Source organism: Pelodiscus sinensis, chromosome 2, assembly GCF_049634645.1.
Source record: "Pelodiscus sinensis isolate JC-2024 chromosome 2, ASM4963464v1, whole genome shotgun sequence".
Taxonomy (NCBI): Eukaryota; Metazoa; Chordata; order Testudines; family Trionychidae; genus Pelodiscus; species Pelodiscus sinensis.
The window spans coordinates 45,389,695-45,408,460 of NC_134712.1; the positions used below are offsets into that span (position 1 = coordinate 45,389,695).

Here is an 18,766-nt window from a genome sequence, read left to right on the forward strand (position 1 = left end):
TAAAGGAGACGGAAGGCTTCCTGCCTACCTGATGCTTAGGCTGTGAGGTTCATAATTGTGACCAGAACAGTCAGTGTGGAGAATCGTGGGCCAGCTGCTGGAAGCCAGCAATGGTCAACATAAATAATGCAGTGTCTACACACCCACCGCATCAACATAACTACATTGACTGTGACTCTGTGCCACATGGGAGGGGTGCATCAAATTAGTGCAGTGGGTCACTACATTGGTGGGAGCCAAATTTAAGTGAAGACACACCCACAGATAAATCAGTGTAGACTACCACTTTGTGTTGATCTGACTGTGTACTGTAGAACACACCTGAGAGATTTAGAGAGATTCATTATTTGGGTGGTCTCTCAATTAGGCCATACTGAGTACAGTTCTACTGTAGTCATGCAATAAGAATAACAATCTTTCATTCCCCCTGTCTCAAGACTCTCATAAATTTAATCCTACAACAGCCAAAACTGATCATATTGGTAAAGCTCCTATGTCCGTCGATCACCGTGGCCAATAAGTGTGTCTATGCAAATATAGTCTCCTGAGGTCTTTCCCTCTGGTTTACCAATAAATGGCAGGAAAGAGCCAATTCAGACCATGGGCTTACACAGATATACACAATGCTATCTCTCCCAGCAGATTCTGAAGAAGTTGCCCTGCGTCCTCCTTATGAACGGATAAGGGATCCAATCCAAGTCTCACTGCAGTGAAAGGAAGCTGGAGTAGGCCCTGGCTGCATAACAGAGAGCATGCCTACTACACGATGTGCAAAGGGCTGAGGATACCTGCTTTCCCAGTGTATGATTAACAAGACGTTAACATAAGCATCCTGGATATTTGAATATTTATCCAAATTACACCCCAAATTTTCATCTTTGGAGGTTAACACAAATAGAGTCTTCAGTTTGCCCGGATGTTTTTGATATATATTAAGAAACACCAGTGTTTCTTAAACTTTTTAAGACCGAGGAACACCAAATAATATTTTCATGAGGAACACCAAGGATTTTTTGTTAAGCAAAAAAAAAAAAAAAAACTCTGGTGTTCTCTATGGCACACCTCCAACTGCCTCGCAGCACACCAGTGTGCCTCGGAACACAGTTTAAGAAACACTGGTCTACACAGCAGCATTATTTTAGAATAACTGACATTATTCCAAAATAACAAAGAGCACGTCTACACTACAAGCCTTTATTTCAAAATAATGTCAAGCTGGAGGGCTTCTTACTCCGACTCCTGTAACCCTCATTTTACGACGACTAAGGGAAGTCAAAGGAAGAGTGTTCTTCCTTCAACTTCCTGCAGCGTAGACAGCACCTAAAGCGGAGTTAAGCTTTTTCAACTTAGGATACATAATTGACATAGCTGAAGTTGTGTAGCTTAATTCGACTTTAGCCCTGCTGTGTAGACGTATCCTTTAAAATTTAATTTAATTTTATCTTTGAGTGGGGGACCATTCTTACACATCAATATTTCAATCCTATTTCAGGTCACTGCTAACAAAATGGCAATGTATGGAGGAAATTTAATGTCTAGAACATAGGCTGAGCTCAGCTTTAATGTGTTCAATCAGTGCTAATGGTCTCTACTTTGTAAGTATATTTCATAAAAGAACCATGGCTATTTAATTTTCAGAGTCCTAAGGTTTTACTTCATCTCTGAGACATTTCCATAGTGGAATTATATTAAAATATGAAGGATGTACATATGCTTTTTAAGTTCTCCAAGGTCAAAATGGTCCCAGTTTAGAGATTTAAACACCTTTTGAGTTGATTTTCAAAGGTATTGAGTAGTCACAGCTTCTGCTGAAGCTATTGATTTCAAAGGATGTGAGTGCCCAGCATGTTTGAAATTCAGGTAATTTATTTCTTCAGTTGAATAGATTTCTAAAGCATTCAGGATGACATCTCAACCTTATCTTCCCACTGAATAAAAATGTACTGAGGTCCCAGCTATGTGTATGGAGGTAACTGTAACTGTCATCCTATGGCCTTGTCATCCTTAGGAAGAAAGGTGTGTTTTAACTTCTTATTAGCTAATATGCAGTAACTAACACAACATAAAAGGGAAGACAGGACAGTGTATAGTTTTAGCATGAGTTAGCAAGTCATAATAAAGCCCCCAGCCAACCTGCTCACAGGTGGGAAAACTACAAACTACTTCATCTTCAGTAGGGTTTTACCTCTGAACTTACCATGAACATACTTATTTTCCTAGTGAAAACACCCTTGGATCTAAACTCTCAGCTAGCCAGAGTAGAACTCAGGGCAGATAAGGGATAGGACACAGCCCCTGGAGCATGTTAGAGTTGCCAAAAGACTCATCTGACTAGCACCAGTTTATACCACTTCACTCTTGCCGCTATGGTAGCAGCAACCTGGCCAGATTATATATAGTCTGAACCCACTTCCGTGTAATAGTCTCCTACTTTCGATAATAAGTGTTTGCATAGAGCCAACTCTGATGGTTTTAAGCTAGCTGAGGGTACGTCTACACTGCAATAAAAGCCCAGGCTCACAATCAAGCTCAAGTCTTAACACCTCCCAGACATTGACACACACATATCTTGGATTCAGGCTTGGATCCCAGCTTGCAGGACCCTGCAGGGGTAGAGGATCCCAGCCTGAGTCCAGACAGGACCTAGGATTCGAGCCCTATCATTTTGCAGTATGGATGAAGCCATGCTGGACTCACACCCTGGGACTCTGCCTTGCCTTCTCTATTCCACAATACCAAGTCATCACTCAGCTCCCAGGAAACAGAAGTGTGCTCCCTCTTGGTTTTAGCACAGCAGCTTGGCATCTAACCTTGACATTTTATTCTGACCACAGAGCTGCAAACATACCTTCCGAGAACATTGGTCCTTTACAAAATCTCCTGTTTAATGCTCATGGGAACACAGCCCAATTTTGGTTAATCTCTGGTCCAAAACCAGCAAAACAGTTAACTTCAGTAGGAGAACCAGTAATAACCATGTATACCAGCAAATGGTGAAGAAACTGGCACAGGACTGGCCAAAGACGAGAAAGAGACAGAAGCACCCTGACGCTTGGTGAGTTTCTTGGTCCATTTTTGTATTTATTAACATAGGAATGTATTCTATGAACCATGCAAAGGTTATTACAAACCATGGGATACAGCAATCTGTATCCACTAGTGTTGGATGGCATATGAGTGCTTTGGTGTCCCACCCACTCCCTTCATTTGGAAATCAAAATGGAGAGTGGGGAAAGCAAACAGTAAAAGAAACATTTTACAGTAATTTTTTTTGTAGGAAGGGACACGTGTTTTTGCCACAGCATTCTACTTTGTTGAAAATAACCCCGCGGAACGCTTTCTTTCTTTGCTTTCCCTGTACATGCTCCACTCTATTCCAGCCCCCAATTGTGTAATGAGCCAACATGCATTGTGGAGGGGCTGGCAAGAAAAGGTCAAAACGTAACCTTTTATCAAATATAGTCTATTTCTGCTAAACATAGTGTATGCAGTCTGGGAGTGATGACATCAGGCATCCTAAATATGACTGGGGTTTTGAATTCAGTCCAGAAATACTCTGGGGAAGGTGGAGAGGCCAGAGGCAGGGCCGAGGGATGGCAGTGGACTTCTGTGTGTTTGTATGCAATCATAACAGACTATATCAGAAGTTCTGGGGAGGCACTAAACCACTTAGATGATTCCTTCATGAACTGCGACCCAGTCCTTGGTGCATATAGCTGAAAACTTTTCCTGTAGCAAGAATTCGAGATAGGTAGTTATATTCTGGGGAAGGGTATATTTTTCAGGTCCATCTCAGTAGCTGACCATCATACTCTGCTCATAAATATGCTGTTTGGAAACTATACATCTGACTATTTCAGTGGCATTAACCGGTGGCTTCCCAATGGCAGCTTGGATTAACCCCTCTCTGCCAATCAGGCACCACAAAAACTCTGATGTCCTCCAACATGTGGAATGCCTGAAATGACAGAGAAGGTTTATGGTGCATGACACAGCCACTGACCTCCCTGCAAAGCTCAAGGTGGCCTGCAATTTTAAGAAAAAAAAAGTTACGACTTTTAATGTCCATACTCAATGCACTTCTTTCACCGCAATTAACCAAGCAGTGTCCAGGGAGAGTCTGTGGTCTGAGGCATCCCTCTAACAATACATCGTAGTTCAGTGTTAAAAATAACATTTTAAGCCCTTGCAATTCCAAAACAGACTTTTTTTTCTGTGCTCCTGCACTTAGCTGCTTGAGACAATAAAAGCTCTGTGTCTTGTCCTATTTCAGACCCCTCGATCTCAACTGGATGCAGCCCCTTCTCAGCTCGCCCATGCTGCAGCAGAAGCCTGAATCGCCGTACCTTCCTGGAACACACCACCAGGAAGCACTTCCATGTTGAATGTATGGTTGAAATCTAGACAGAGCCAACAGGCATTTCCAGTACTGAAGATGGAGCAGCTTGCAGCAAGAGGAAGGATATGCTCAGAGGCAAAAGGAAAGGCTCCGGCTGGCTTCCTAGTTGGTGCATAAAGTAAGAGCTGACACTTGCTTCACAGTTCCTGGAACAGGAATGATCAAGAGAGGATGCTAGAGTTCAGCAGAAAGAACTAGTGGAGTAAATGCTAGCTCCAGTGGGTGCAAGACTTCAGCCTGGTTCTTGGTGCATCTGCCCTTGGCTCACATTCTCTGTGCAGAGTCCAAGCAATTCAGGAACGGTTGAATGACTCCATGACTGTGTGTCCCATGCAACAGTAACTACATAGAGCAAAAGTGAGCTTATGAAGTCATCCAGAATGCACCCTTCCCCTGTGGACACCTGGGCTCCTTTCCCTGGTATCAAGTGGGTAGCAAACATGGAAGAAAGGACGAGGTGACTAGAGGGTCAGGAGAAAGAGAGCTTCAGTCTTGCATATGGTTTCACGGCTTGCATATGTGCATGCACTTGGTTCTGGGGGGTTATTTTTCAGGTTTTGGTGGCAGAGGTGTACTAACAGTAGCTAGCCTGGCTGCTAATGGTTTAATACCATATCTTTCCAATAAAAGTTTAAAAATAAAGGGTTCTGCTGTCTTTAAAAATGGTATCAACATCACTGCATCACATCTTCTCTCATGTGTTTCAAATAATATAATAATAATAAATAATAAAATAATACATGATCAGGGACAATAAGGAAGTTGTATGCAAAAAAAAATCTCAATACAACTATCAACATGAATCAGTTATTTATATCAATCTGTAGTGTGGGATCTCCCCACATCCCATAAACTGCCATATCATTTATAAGTATCGTGCATGGAAATCAAATGCTCCCCCCACAAGCAATGCAACACACCATTGACACACACACATTAAAGGTGCTATTCTCCCTTTTCCAGTGGCCCAAGCACATCTATAATGTGGGAGCACAGAACACCCCAGATTTCTGTTGCCTAGATATGTGCCGCTCAAGCTGTGGGAGGTGCACTTAGTGTTGGCAGTACTGGTTCAGCTGTCCATCACTGTCATGGGTCCATTCAGGGGAAATGGCTCAACTCCTGTTTCACAAAGATTGTGAAGAGCACAGCAAGTCACAGTAATCCAGACAGTGTTGATGACACTGTAATGCAGGGGTGGACAATGATTTTTTGCCAGGGGCTACTTCAGAAATTTTTGAAGTAGCCCCAGGCCACACCAGAAGGGGCGGGGCCTTAAGCGGAAGGGGCAGGGCCAGAATATTTCTCTGCTTCCCCACCCACAGACCATGATTGGTCTGAGGATGGGGGAGCAAGTGACTTCCTCCCCCCCCCCCGAAGGTTATCCCTAGGTGGCCATGCCCCAGGCTGTGGGAGGAGACTTCGTGTGCTCCCTCTGCCCCCAGGTCAATCAGGGATTGGGGGTAGAGAATCACGCAAAGTCTCCTCCCGCCCTACCAGGAGCGTGTGGCGCTTCTAAGCACCACACATTTCTGGCAGGGCAGAGGAAACTTCATGCACTTCTCCCTAGCCCCAGGGCCTGATTGGCCTGTGGGTGGGGGAGCAGCAGGGCCTCCGTGGGCCAGATACAGCCCACGGAGGCCCTTTTGCCCACCCCTGCGGTAATGCAAACAGGTCTATAGACTTCACCAATGTAGCACTCTGGGATAATCAACTTCCAACTTTCATTGCTCTCCCATACTCTTAACTGTTTTTCATTTTTTTTAATTAGCCCATCTCAAGCCCGGGTTGTCAATGAGTATACCGAAGCCCAGCTGCAAGATATTGTCAAAAAGATTCGGGAAAGAACATCAGCCTATAAAGAAAAGCTGACTGACCCAGTAATGTCCTCTCCTGAAGGCAGTCCTACAGCTTGTAAGTTGCTTTAGTTCTCGAAAGATGCTATTTATTTGGTGGTTTGAAGATAAAAATCCCATTATAAGTGTTTAAAATGCTGGAAAATAATATTCAAAGAATTATGGACCAAATCTTCATTTGGTATCATTAACAAATCTCCATTGAAGTCAATGGCGTTGTGCTAGCTGACATCAGCTATGAATGTGATTCTATTGAACTCCATTGGTCCACCATATTAAACAGTGTTGATAGAGATAAACCTCAAACTATGCCTGTCACCATTTGCAAACTACTTTCTAGATTCTTGGTTATTTTGTCTGTACCCCCAGGGATCAAAGATCTATTCCTTATGGGGGGGAATATGTGGCATCTTCTTCATGGGGGTATGGAGATGATATTAAGATGAGATATCTTGTTTAAAGTAAACAGTGTTTAAGATATGGAGATAATCTTCCACCATCAATAAATATGCCAGGTCTGTAGGTTAGAATGGCATAAGTGAGCACAAAACTGCATCTCACTTGGGAATATTAAACATAACACAGGTTGGACCTCCCTGGTCCAGCACCCTCAGGGTCGGACCAGTCCCAAATGAGGGAATTTGCCAGATGTGGGGAGGCTGCCCCTCCCTCCTGCTGGCTCCACACCAGCACTGCTGCTACAGGGGTTTGGCTCTGGCCTCCTTCTGCCAGCTGGCTGGGGCCTCATGGGGACAGGGCTCCATGCGTGCACCACTCAGTAAGAGCTCCATGGCTACCAGGCCACTGCCGTGCCCAGTTGGGGTTGTGGGGCTGCCCCCCCCCCCCCCACCCCGCTGCTACCACACCCAGACGGGGCTTCCCATGGACAGGGCTCCATGGCTGCCCCGCTAAGCCGCTCCAGGTCGGGGCTCCACAGCTGCCCTGCTGTGCCGTGCCCAGCTGGGGCCCCGTGACAAGGCTCACCAGTCCCCAAGATGGGGCTCTCCCACCACTGGACTTCCGACCAACTCACACAACTGGATGCCAATGCTCTCTGGTCCAGTAGCAGCTGTGATCCTGCCAGACTATGGATGCTGCCAGACCAGAGAGTCCTGGATTTGGGAGGTTCAGCTTGTACTGATGTTATGGCTCTTCAGAGAAAAACTGTTTTTCTTCCTTTGTGCAAGAAAAGGAAGAGTGTGTAGTCTTCACAGTCTGATTTTTTTCAGAAGCTATTTATTGATCACCTGAATTCCAGTAAATTGAAAAATATAGTAGGCTGGATGCATGTCAGGATGAAAGTCTAAACTATTATAAACTTTGCCAGCTAAGAAAGAAATGGTCAGTTTTTTAATTACTTCTGTGTTAATTAACCTATCACCTCCCTCTCTGTCACTTGCACTCACTTTTTTTTTTAAGCTATAAATGGTCCAGTTGGAATATTTACTCACACTTAGTTGTATCTTATTCTGCAACTTGTCCCATTAATTATTTTTAGAAAGAAACTCAGCTCGAGTATGGCAAAATGGGACCCAGAGCTCTAGCAGGAGTGTGCTTGCCTATGAATTTGCTCTCAAATCTGTGTTCTAACTGAAAAATTGTAGCAATAAACACTTAAGGAGTCAATTGGCTGGGTTGTAATGTGTTGGGGCTGGCACAACAGTAAGGAGGGCACATGCCATGGTTAAATGTTCCCTTTTGTGACATTCACATGCTTAGCTCCAGGTAAAAAGAAACCTCCGCCCCCGCCCCCACCACCACCAAAAGAAGAAAAAAAAGAGGAAGGTGAAGCCAAGCCAGAGGAGGATCATTACTGTGACATGCTGTGCTGTAAATTTAAGAAACCACCGCTGAAAGAATACCTGAAGATGATGGCGCTACCAGACAGTATAGATGCATACACAGGTAAACCAAATGCAGTCACACAGGAAAGTGTCAAAGGCAGGATAAAAGTCTGTATTACTTGTGTTCGAGCAGCACCTGGAGGACCTATCTGAGGTCAGAGCCCCCCTGCTCAAGTGTGGGGTGAGAGGCAGTCCCTCTGTGAAGAGCTTTCTGTGTCACTAGCCAAGAAAGAGAAAGGCTGAGAGTGGAAACAGGGGCACTAAGAGGTGAGGCCATTGCTTAAGCTCACCAGCAGAGCCAGGAATACAAAGCAGATTTCCTGAGTCCCAATTCAATGCCTGATCCCCCTAGGTTCCAGTGGGCTGCCCCTTCACTTCTGAAAGATCTTGGATGGCAAACAGAGTTTTCATGAAAATCTGACACTACCCAAACTGAACAACTGGGCTGGTCTCCACTTCAGCAGCAGGGGGTAGGGTGTCTGTATTGGAAAGAGGAGAGACGAGAGAGTCTCCTTCCCCTGACCCTTTTAGGTTATGTCTACACTGCAGACCTTAAAACAGCTGTAATGTCTTCCCTGGAGCTGCTCTTTGCTGGCAAGAGAGACTTTTCCTGCTGGAACAATGAAACCGCCCCCAATGAGTGTCATTAACTACCACTGCCCTGCCCCCTCCTCAAAAAAACCCTCAACAGATATGTTCTATTTTAAAACCGTATTTTAAATGTAAGTGAACCCAGCCCTCTTCCTTGCATACATTCCTTGTGTGACTCCTAGCTCTTACCAGACTCCCTTTCACAGACCTGGCTGCGCTGTAAATGGCAGAAGGTGATCTGCTCCTCTCTGCAGAAACTGTTCTAGATTTAATCCATTTAATGGTTTAGTTCTGTTTTAACAATAAGGGTTGGGATCTGTCAGAAAAGTGTTCGTGTTCCAAAACCCACAAGGCAAAACAAGGAAATGTTTTCCATAAGGTGGATTTCCACTCCTGAGTTTGAAGAGTTGCCAGGTTTTTGACTGTAAAACGCCAGTTAAACTCAATGGTACCCTTGTGTCTAAAACTTGACGCAATGTCCTAAAGACGCCGCGTATGACTACACTGCAGTTAAAAACCCCTGGCTGGCTCATGCCCGCTGACTTGGGTTTACAGCACTGGGGCTCGGGAGGCTGTTTAATTGCAGTGTAGACATTTGGGCTTTGACTGGAGCCCAGGCAGTAGTGAAGTGGGAGGCTCCCAGAGCTTAGGCTGCAGTCAGAACATGAACAGCTACAAAGCAATTAAACAGCCCCTTTGCCCAGCCCCTGTGAGCCTTAGGCAGCTGGCATGGGCCAGCCAGTCATGTCTACATGCAGTGTAGATCAGGGTGGGCAATAAGTTTTGGTGCGGGGCCACTCCAAGGACCGTATTCTTCCATTATATTAGTGGAGGTGGTGCAGGGTCTAGGATGGAGGTTGAGGACAGAAGGAAACTTGGGCTAAGGGACTGGGGTGCAGGAGGGCATGTGGGGTCTGGGAGGGAGTTTGGGTGAAGTAAGCAGTCATGACCTGGAGCACGGGACTGGGCTCAGGAGGAGGTGCAAAGGTTTGGGCTTGTGACCTAGGGCAGGAAGGAGTAGTGACCTGGGGCAAGGAATTGGGGTTCAGGGGCTTGGGTTGTAACATAGAATAGGAAAGGATTGTGACCTAAAGCAGGGGACGGAGGTGCAGGAGTTTGGGTTGTGACCTAATGCAAGAGGGGATTGTGACCTGGGGCAGTGTATTGGGGTTCAGGAGGTGGAAAGAGGGTTTGGGTTATGTCAGGTGGCAATGGGTTGCGGGGGAGAGAGGGGCTGAGGTGCCAGAGACAGACTCTGGCTGAGACCCCTTACCTGGGTGACTCCCAGCCAACAACCCAGCACATTTCTCAAGAAGCCTCCCTGCCTGCCCCATCCCCACAGAGGCTTCAGGGGCCATGTGCATCTGTGAATAAGACCCTGAGGGAAGAGCAGAGTGGTGCTTTGCATGCTACTTGTTATTCAGGAAGTCCCATTGTTCAGAAACCAGCCAATGGGGTTGTGCTAAGGGCGGGGACAGTGCATAAAGCCTCTCCCTCACTCCCCCACAGCTGTGAAACACAAATGGCCCATCAGCCGCTTTTCTGAGTGGCATGCAGGCGGGGGGGGGGGGGGGGTGAGGGAGGGAGACACAGAGGGGGGGGGAGGGTCTACACTCGCGGCTTCTTGCGCAAGTATGGCTGTTCTTGCGCAAGAATCCGCAGAGCGTCTACACTGCCCGCCTGCTCTTGCGCAAGGAAATTTACAGTACAGCGTGGTAAGAGGGCTTCTTGTGCAAGAGCTACGCTCTTTTTTAACAGGTGTAAGCCCTCTTGCACAGAAGCTCTTGCACAAGAGGGCAGTGTGGAAGCTCGGCAGGGATTTCATGCGCAAGAAAGCCCTATGGCTAAAATGGCCGTCGGAGCTTTCTTGCACAAGAGAGCATCCACACTGCCACGGGAGCTCTTGCACAAAAGCACAGCGTGCACATGGCAGTGTGGATGTTTTCTTGCGCAAGACTTCTTGCACAAGAATCCTTGGGCAAGATGTTCTTGCACAAGAAGCCACAAGTGTAGACGTAGCCAGAGAGTCTGCCTGAAGCTTCCCACTGCATTCCTAGGCCAGATCTGGTGGTTTGGCAAGATGGATCTGGTGGCTTGGAGGCCCTATTTTGCCCAGGCCTGGAATGTGTATTTACCCAGTATGCAAAGTTTTATACTACTATATGCAACCTTATGGTGAATAGTTACGGAGCTGGAATAATCCGTACTTCTTTCTGGACATCTGTGAAAAGCAATTATAAGAGTCTGACAAAGATGCTATCGAGTCATTTTTTTAATTGTATACAGGAAAGCATTGTACACTAGCTAGGAGCAGGAGTGATGAATTCTGCAACATTGGTGAGTTTTTTAAAAGATCTCTCTGCATAGCAATATGTGGTAACTTTGCAGAAATATCATCTCACCTCCTAATAGACAACAGTCATATTGCCCCTCACATGTTCAAAGCCCTGTTTTGATCTGAACAGATTCCTCCTCCCATCATTCCGTGAGTGAGGTGAGTCACTACTACTATCGCCATCCTTCTTTGACAGATGGGGAAATGCAGAGAAGTTACACAGCAAGGGAATGGCTTAGTCACCATTAGAACTCAGGATTTCCTATCTCCCAGTCCAGTGTTTGTACCGCCACATCACAGTGTCTGGTACAGCTGCAAATTGCATTGTTTTCCTCGCAGTGTGGGCCCTTTATTCCCAAACACTGGAAAGAAATAAAAAGATGATGATTTCATACGGATTAAAACACTAGCTCCTATTTTCTTTTCCAGATCGTCGCTATGTAGCGTGGCTCCTGATCATTACTATTGCTTATAACTGGAACTGCTGGTTCATTCCACTGCGCTGTGTGTTCCCAGTACAAAGAGAAAGCAACATAGTCTATTGGATTCTCGTAGACATTGTTTGCGATATTTGCTACATATGTGATCTGGTAGTGTTCCAACCCCGAATACAATTTGTAAAAGGCGGAGATATAATAGTAAGTAAGGATGGGAAGTGGAATTTCCACATTAGCAGTTGTACTTTGAAGTAGGAGCTTGTTTAAATCTGAAATAGATTTTTTCTCACAAGGCACATCTGTGCTTCTTTAAGAACATAAGAATGGCCATATTGGGTCAGACCAAAGGTGCATCCAGCCCAGTACCACTGCCAACAGTGGCCAATGCCAGGTGTCCCAGAGGGAGTAATGATCACGTGATCTCTCTCCTGCCATCCATCTCCACACTCTGACAAACAGAGGCTAGAGATATCATTCCTTACCCATACTGGCTAATAGCCATTAATGGACTTAACCTCCATGAATGTATCTAGTTCTCTTTTAAACCCTGTTATAGTTCTAGCCTTCATAACCTTCTCAGGCAAGGAGTTCCACAGATTGACTATGTGCTGTGTGCAGAAGAACTTCCTTTTATTTGTTTTAAACCTGCTGCCCATTAGTTTCATTTGGTGGCTCCTAGTTCTTATATTATGAGAACAAGTACATAACTTTTCCTTATTCACTTTCTCCACACCACTCTGATTTTATATACCTCTATCCAGTGCTTTTTTTATGATGGTACTGCCCAGTACGCAGTACCAGCACCTCCAGTCAGAGCTCAACTTTTCCCCTGGAGTACCAGCACCTTTTTTTTTTTTAAACACACAAAAAAGCACTGCCTCTATCATATCCCCCCCCCCCCCTTGTCTCCTCTTTTCTAAGCTGAAAAGTCCTGTTCTTTAACCTCTCTTCAAATGGGACCCGTTCCAACTCCCTAATCATTTTAGCTGCCCTTCTCTGAACCTTTTCTAATGCCAGTATATCTTTTTTGAGATGAGGAGACCACATCTGTACGCAGTATTCAAAATGTGGGCATACCATGGATTTATATAAGGGCAATAAGATATTCTCCATCTTATTCTTTATCCCTTTTTTAATAATTCCTAACATCCTGTTTGCTTTTTTTTGACTGCCACTGCACACTGTGTAGACATCTTTAGAGAACTATCCACGATGACTCCAAGATCTCTTTCCTGATTAGTTGTAGCTAAATTAGCCCCATCATATTATATGTATAGTTGGGTTATTTTTTGCAATGTGCATTACTTTACATTTATCCACATTAAATTTCATTTGTTATTTTGTTGCCCAATCACTTAGTTTTGTGAGATGTTTTTGAAGTTCTTCAAAGTCTGCTTTGGTCTTAACCTTGAGCAGTTTAGTATCATCTGCAAATTTTGCTACCTCACTGTTTACCCCTTTCTCCAGATCATTTATGAATATGTTGAATAGGATTGGTCCTAGGACTGACCCTTGGGGAACACCACTAGTTACCTCTCTCCATTTGGAAATTTACCATGTATTATTATCCTTTGTTTCCTATCTTTTAACCAGTTCTCAGTCTATGAAAGGATCTTCCCTCTTATCCCATGACATCTTAATTTACGTAAGAGCCTTTGGTGAGGGATCTTGTCAAAGGCTTTCTGGAAATCTAAGTACACTATATCTACTGGATCCCCCTTGTCCACATGTTTGTTGACCCCTTCAAAGAACTCTAATAGATTAGTAAGACATGATTTCCCTTTATAGAAACCATGTTGACTTTTGCCCAACAAATTATGTTCTTCTATGTGTCTGACAATTTTATTCTTTATTATTTTTTTAACTAATTTGCCCGGTACTGATGTTAGACTTACCGGTCTGTAATTGCTGGGATCACCTCTAGAGCCCTTTTTAAATATTGGCGTTACATTAGCTATCTTCTAGTCATTGGGTACGGAAGCTGATTTAAAGGAGAAGTTACAAACCATAGTTCTGCAATTTCACATTTAAGTTCTTTCAGAACTCTTGGGTGAATGCCATCTGGTCCCGGTGACTTGTTACTGTTAAGTTTATCAATTAATTCCAAACCCCCTTCTAAAGACACTTCAATCTGTGCCAAGTCTTCAGATTTGTCACCTACAAAAGACGGTCAGGTTTGGGAATTTCCCTAACATCCTCAGCCGTGAAGACTGAAGCAAAGAATTCATTTAGTTTCTCTGCAATGACTTTATTGTCTTTACGTGCTTTTGTATCTTGATCGTCCAAGGGTCCCACTGGTTGTTTAGCAGGCTTCCTGTTTCTGATGTACTTTAAAAACATATTATTACCTTTGAAGGTTTTGGCTAGCTGATCTTCAAACTCCTTTTTGGCTTTTCTTATGACATTTTTACACTTAATTTGGCAGTGTTTATGCTCCTTTCTATTTACCTCACTAGGATTTGACTTCCACTGTTTAAAAGATGCCTTTTTATCTCTCACTGCTTCTTTTAAATGGTTGTTAAGCCATGGTGGCTCTTTTTTACTTCTTCTACTAGGTTTTTTAATTCGGGGTGTACATTTAAGTTGGGTCTCTATTATGGTGTCTTTGAAAAGTGTCCATGCATCTTGCAGGGATTTTACTTTACTTTAATTTCTGTTTAACTAACCTCCTCGTTTTTGCACAGTTCCCCTTTTTGAAATTACACCACAAGAATATTAAATGTTATTATATTATGGTCACTATTTCCAAGCGGTCCTGTTATAGTTACCTCTTGGACCACATCCTTTGTGCCAGTCAGGACTAAATCAGGAATTGCCTCTCCCCTCGTGGGTTCCTGTACCAGCTGCTCCAAGAAGCAGTTGTTTAAGGTATCAAGAAATTTTATTTCTGCATCTTGTCCTGAGGTGACATGTACCCAGTCAATATGGGGTAGTTGAAATAACCCACTATTATTGAGTTCTTTATTTTGATAACCTCTCTAATCCCCCTTTGCATTTCATAGTCACTATTACTGTCCTGGTCAGGTGGTCGATAATAGATCCCTATTGTTATATTCTTATTAGAGCACGGAATTACTATCTATAGCGATTCTATGGAACATGTTGATTCATTTAAGATTTTTACTGCATTTGATTCTAAATTTTCTTTCACATATAGTGCCACTCCCCCACCCGCATGACCTGTCCTGTCCTTCTGATATATTTTGTTTCTCCAAGCATACTTATATGCTCTTCAGATCTTTTGCTTTGGAAAAGAGACAACATACATTTCATACTGTACATGCCACATCACAATTCTAATTACACACAACAGCCATTGAAAAGATGAAGGCAAATTCAAAAGCATCACATGATAGCAGCAAGGTCAGCTTTAAAGCTCTTACACAAATTACACAAGTTGGAAAAAAAGCAACTTAATGTAGCTTCTCTGGCATCTGAGACTATGTGGAAATATAGCCAAATGTGTGTGAAATTTGCTACTCTCCACGGAGTTACTCATATAGTGCGGATGCTGCAGATGAAAACAGAAGCTTTTCTATTAGTCCAATAGGTTATGCTTCAATTACATATGATGAATGTGGTAAAAGCCTATACAAACGTCATCTAAATAAAAGCTTGGGACCCCTCTTAACCTGACAAACTTTTTCCTTTTGGTAAAAGATTTACAATTCAATTTCCAGCTTCTTTTTTTACATCAAAAGGCAGCAAGTCTCAAAAAAAATCACAAGTCAGTGCTGAAAAAAAGGAAACAAGTAGAGTCTGTTTAGCTATCAAAAAGAACCAGTAAGTAGAGAGGGCACTGATATTGACAAACACTTCATTTAGAGTTGCATGAACAGAGAGGCTTAAGATGGACCAGCAGATGGTAGTTTGAGAGGAGCTAGGAAATTCACTGAGGAGGGATCATTGAAGCCTCTGCTGAGCTAAGGATAGCAAAGAATATCTGGCAAAACTGATGCACAGCAATCACCCAATCAGCTTCTCAGTAAACTAACCATTTGGCCTAGTATGCTCAAGTTCTCTTCCAGTGTCATTTCAGCCTAAGAGACTTTTCAGTACAACAATATAACACTGGCTGATTCCATCACACTTACTCTGACACTGCTGAAATTTGACACGCCAGATTCCCAGACAATCTATGAGGGTAGAATCTAGGGCTTTGACATGATGAAAAAAATGGTCACACAGAGAGAGAGAAAGTGGGTGTGAGAAAGAGAGAGACAATCCCCCATGCAGTGCAGTGATACTTGCTGGCATGAAAAGATCTATTGTGCTATCTTTTGGCAGCTAGGGAGACTCAAACCCATCATTTCTGAAAGCAAACTGAATATAAGGAAATTTGGTTGTACTCTACCTCTAGCATTTTTTTAATCCACTGAAGAGTTACAGCTATTTTCCTGCACATGCTCTCATTCCCAATTTGGAGCATCACCTTCCAGTAAAGATGGGACCTGACTGCAAACTTCAGAGTCAAATGTGAACTCTTCCTTTTTTCAGAGGTGTTTGGTTGAGTTTTTGGTTGAGCCCTTCTCCCCTTTTCACAATTACTATGCTTCAGTAGCAAGTTTAATAAGCAAATTAAATTAACATACAAAAATGAGTTTAGATGACATCAGATACTACACATTCAGAGCAGCAAGAAAATCAAAACCAAGAAAATATCAACATTTCAATTGGCGATGTAATTGCAGCTTGGATAGACATCCACATGCTAGGTTTAATCTAGTGAGGGCAGCTAAAAATAGCAGAAAAGATACAATGGCCCACGGCACAAGTAGAAAAATGAGTACATATTGGTCTCATCATCGTTAATTTTAACCACACTAAATTAAAACTTGCATGGTGACAAGTATCAGAGGGGTAGCCATGTTAGTCTGAATCTGCAAAAACAATGACAACAGGTGCCACAGGACTTCTTGTTGTTTTTGTAAATTAAAACTAGATCATATATGATTTGTAATCACACTTCTTTTGCAACACTAGTTTGAGGATATGTCTACATTGCAAAAGGAAGTGTATCTTCAGGCTAGTGTTTCCATCTGTATGTTGTAACCAGGCTTAGCTCAGTGTTTTTATATATCACACTACACCTTCTATGCTATAGGCCAGTGGTCCCCAACCTTTTCAGGTTGTTGGGCGCCAGGGGGCGTGGCCGTTTGCCCGCCGGGCGCCAGGGGGCAGGGAAAGTTGCGCGCCCGGGGGCGGCGCTTCCCCCCTCCCTCCCCGCAAGCACCGTGCGCCCGGGGGTGGCACTCCCCCCCCCCCCACCCCGCAAGCGCCGCGCGCCATGTGCCCGGGGCCAGGCCAGCCCAGAGCACCTGGCGGGTGCATGAAAATGCCCCCGCAGGCGCCATGGCGCCCGCGGGCACCGTGTTGGGGACCACGGCTATAGGCTTTTACTTAAACCCTAGTTTGAGGTCTTAAATAGACATGTCTATAGTGTTTGTAGTGCAAAGAAATATACCTTTCCGTGCCAATTTAGTTATTGACAATCCTGCTTAATCCCAGTAAACTTGAGTTTTATGAATAAGGTTAAAGTTGTAGCATAAAGAAGACCACTTTTCCTTTACTTTAACTTTAAGCTGTTTGTACAATTAATGGATTTTAAAGCCAGAAGGAATCATTATGGTCATTTAGTCTGAACTCCTGCATCTCTCTTAAAGCTGTGAAGAGATAATAAGGGAAAGTAGAAAATAGGTTTGCCTTGGAATGGAAAAAAAGTCCTTATGATTTTAAAGTTATTTAAAAAACACCTCTGATATAAATACAATAAGTATAATAATAAATATAGTCTTTTAGAGATTTCTGATAAGCCTTCCTAATAAGGTATTTACTGTCAGTTCCCATGGTGAGCAATTTGAAAATAAATGGCTAATCATTATTAATGAATTCAGTGTTGATTGTTATAATGCCAATAATAGCACATTCAGGGTACGGCTAGACTACATCTGTTTGTCGGAAAAAGCTCCACAAAATGTGTTCCGCATGTTGCATAGCTTTTTCCGATACTTTTGCTGGAAGAGGCTTTTCCAACATTTGGCCCATCTAGACTGGGCCAAATATTGGGAAAAAAACCTCTTTCAAAAGCCCCCTTCTTCCTCATAGAATGAGGAATACAGGGGCTTCTGAAATAGCACGTTTGCTCTTCCTCAAAAAAAGCGGAACAGCAAACGCATTCCATGGATGTGGCACAGTTTTTTCAAGTTAACTTTGGTATTCCAAAACCCCCCTGCAGTCTAGCTGTACCCTTATTTAGTTTTCAATGGCCTGGTTCCTCTAAGAGATACTCAGTCATATCCCCTGCATGTGCCTTGCATCACTGAGTTTTGCCATGGACTTTAATGAGAGCAGGGTCAAACCCTGGCCTGAACACTATCAAGGGACAAGGTTTGGGCAGATTTTTCTTAACTATGCTTTTCCTCCCTCTCTTTATAATTTTAGACAGACAAAGTGGAAATGAAGAAACATTACCGGAGTTCTCTGAAATTTCGGGTAAGTAGGTTGTACGCCACTTCAGAATGCTTTGAATTTTAGCCTTGGAACTAAAGTTTTCCATGCTCCAATATCCCACATAGACCAAGGAATAATACTGAATGGTCACTGAGTGATGGTCATTGTAGCTTCTTACCAATTAAATCAAATGTCATGCTCACACATATTGTTCATCCACAATAAAATACTGCCTTTGGATCTATGTCTCCCATTGACTGCAATGGGAGGTAACAGTGAATGCATTCGTTTCCAAAACTATGGCTCAGCAAAGATTTATTAAAAAAAGAAGCCTGTACCCAGCTTAAATTTAAGTGTTAAATTTAATTAAGAAACATGAATATATAAGGCCAGTGACAGATTTCACCAGGCCTTGGGCAATGGGAGGGGACTTAGCTCTGGGGCCCCAAGAATGGGCAGAGCCTTGGGCAAAAAGGGCAGAGCTTGGGGCAACCAGTCCTCAGCACCACCCCAACCATGCCACACAGAGCTCCAACTGTGATTTAAAGGACCTGGTGCTCCAGTCCATCACTGCTGCTGTGGTAGCTGCAATGGTGGCCTGGAGCCCTGGGCCCTTTTAAGTCATGGACCTCAGGGCAACTGCTCCCTTTGCCCCCACTCTGTTGACAGCCCTGTTAGTATGTACTTACAAGAGTAAGAAATAATCATAAATATAAGATATCACCCTGGCTCCTTGCTAGTAAATCTAAAACTCCTTCTCAATTTTAAAGCCCCGTGCCCTAGAAAATTATCAAGGATCCATTTTATTGCATTTTTCTCTGAAATGTGATTTCCTCCGCAAGAGTGAAAAGACA

At 43.6% G+C, this 18,766-nt stretch overlaps 1 protein-coding gene across 1 annotated transcript in view; it reads left to right on the top strand.

Annotated features, from left to right (window-relative positions):
* CNGB3 (cyclic nucleotide gated channel subunit beta 3) overlaps positions 1-18,766 on the top strand; it is a 110,787-nt gene that overhangs the window by 55,192 nt on the left and 36,829 nt on the right. The window contains exons 4-7 of the mRNA XM_014581634.3: positions 6,171-6,313; positions 7,975-8,160; positions 11,455-11,663; positions 17,904-17,954. Of these exons, the coding sequence (XP_014437120.1) occupies positions 6,171-6,313; positions 7,975-8,160; positions 11,455-11,663; positions 17,904-17,954 (589 nt within the window). The remainder of the gene's footprint in view (positions 1-6,170; positions 6,314-7,974; positions 8,161-11,454; positions 11,664-17,903; positions 17,955-18,766) is intronic.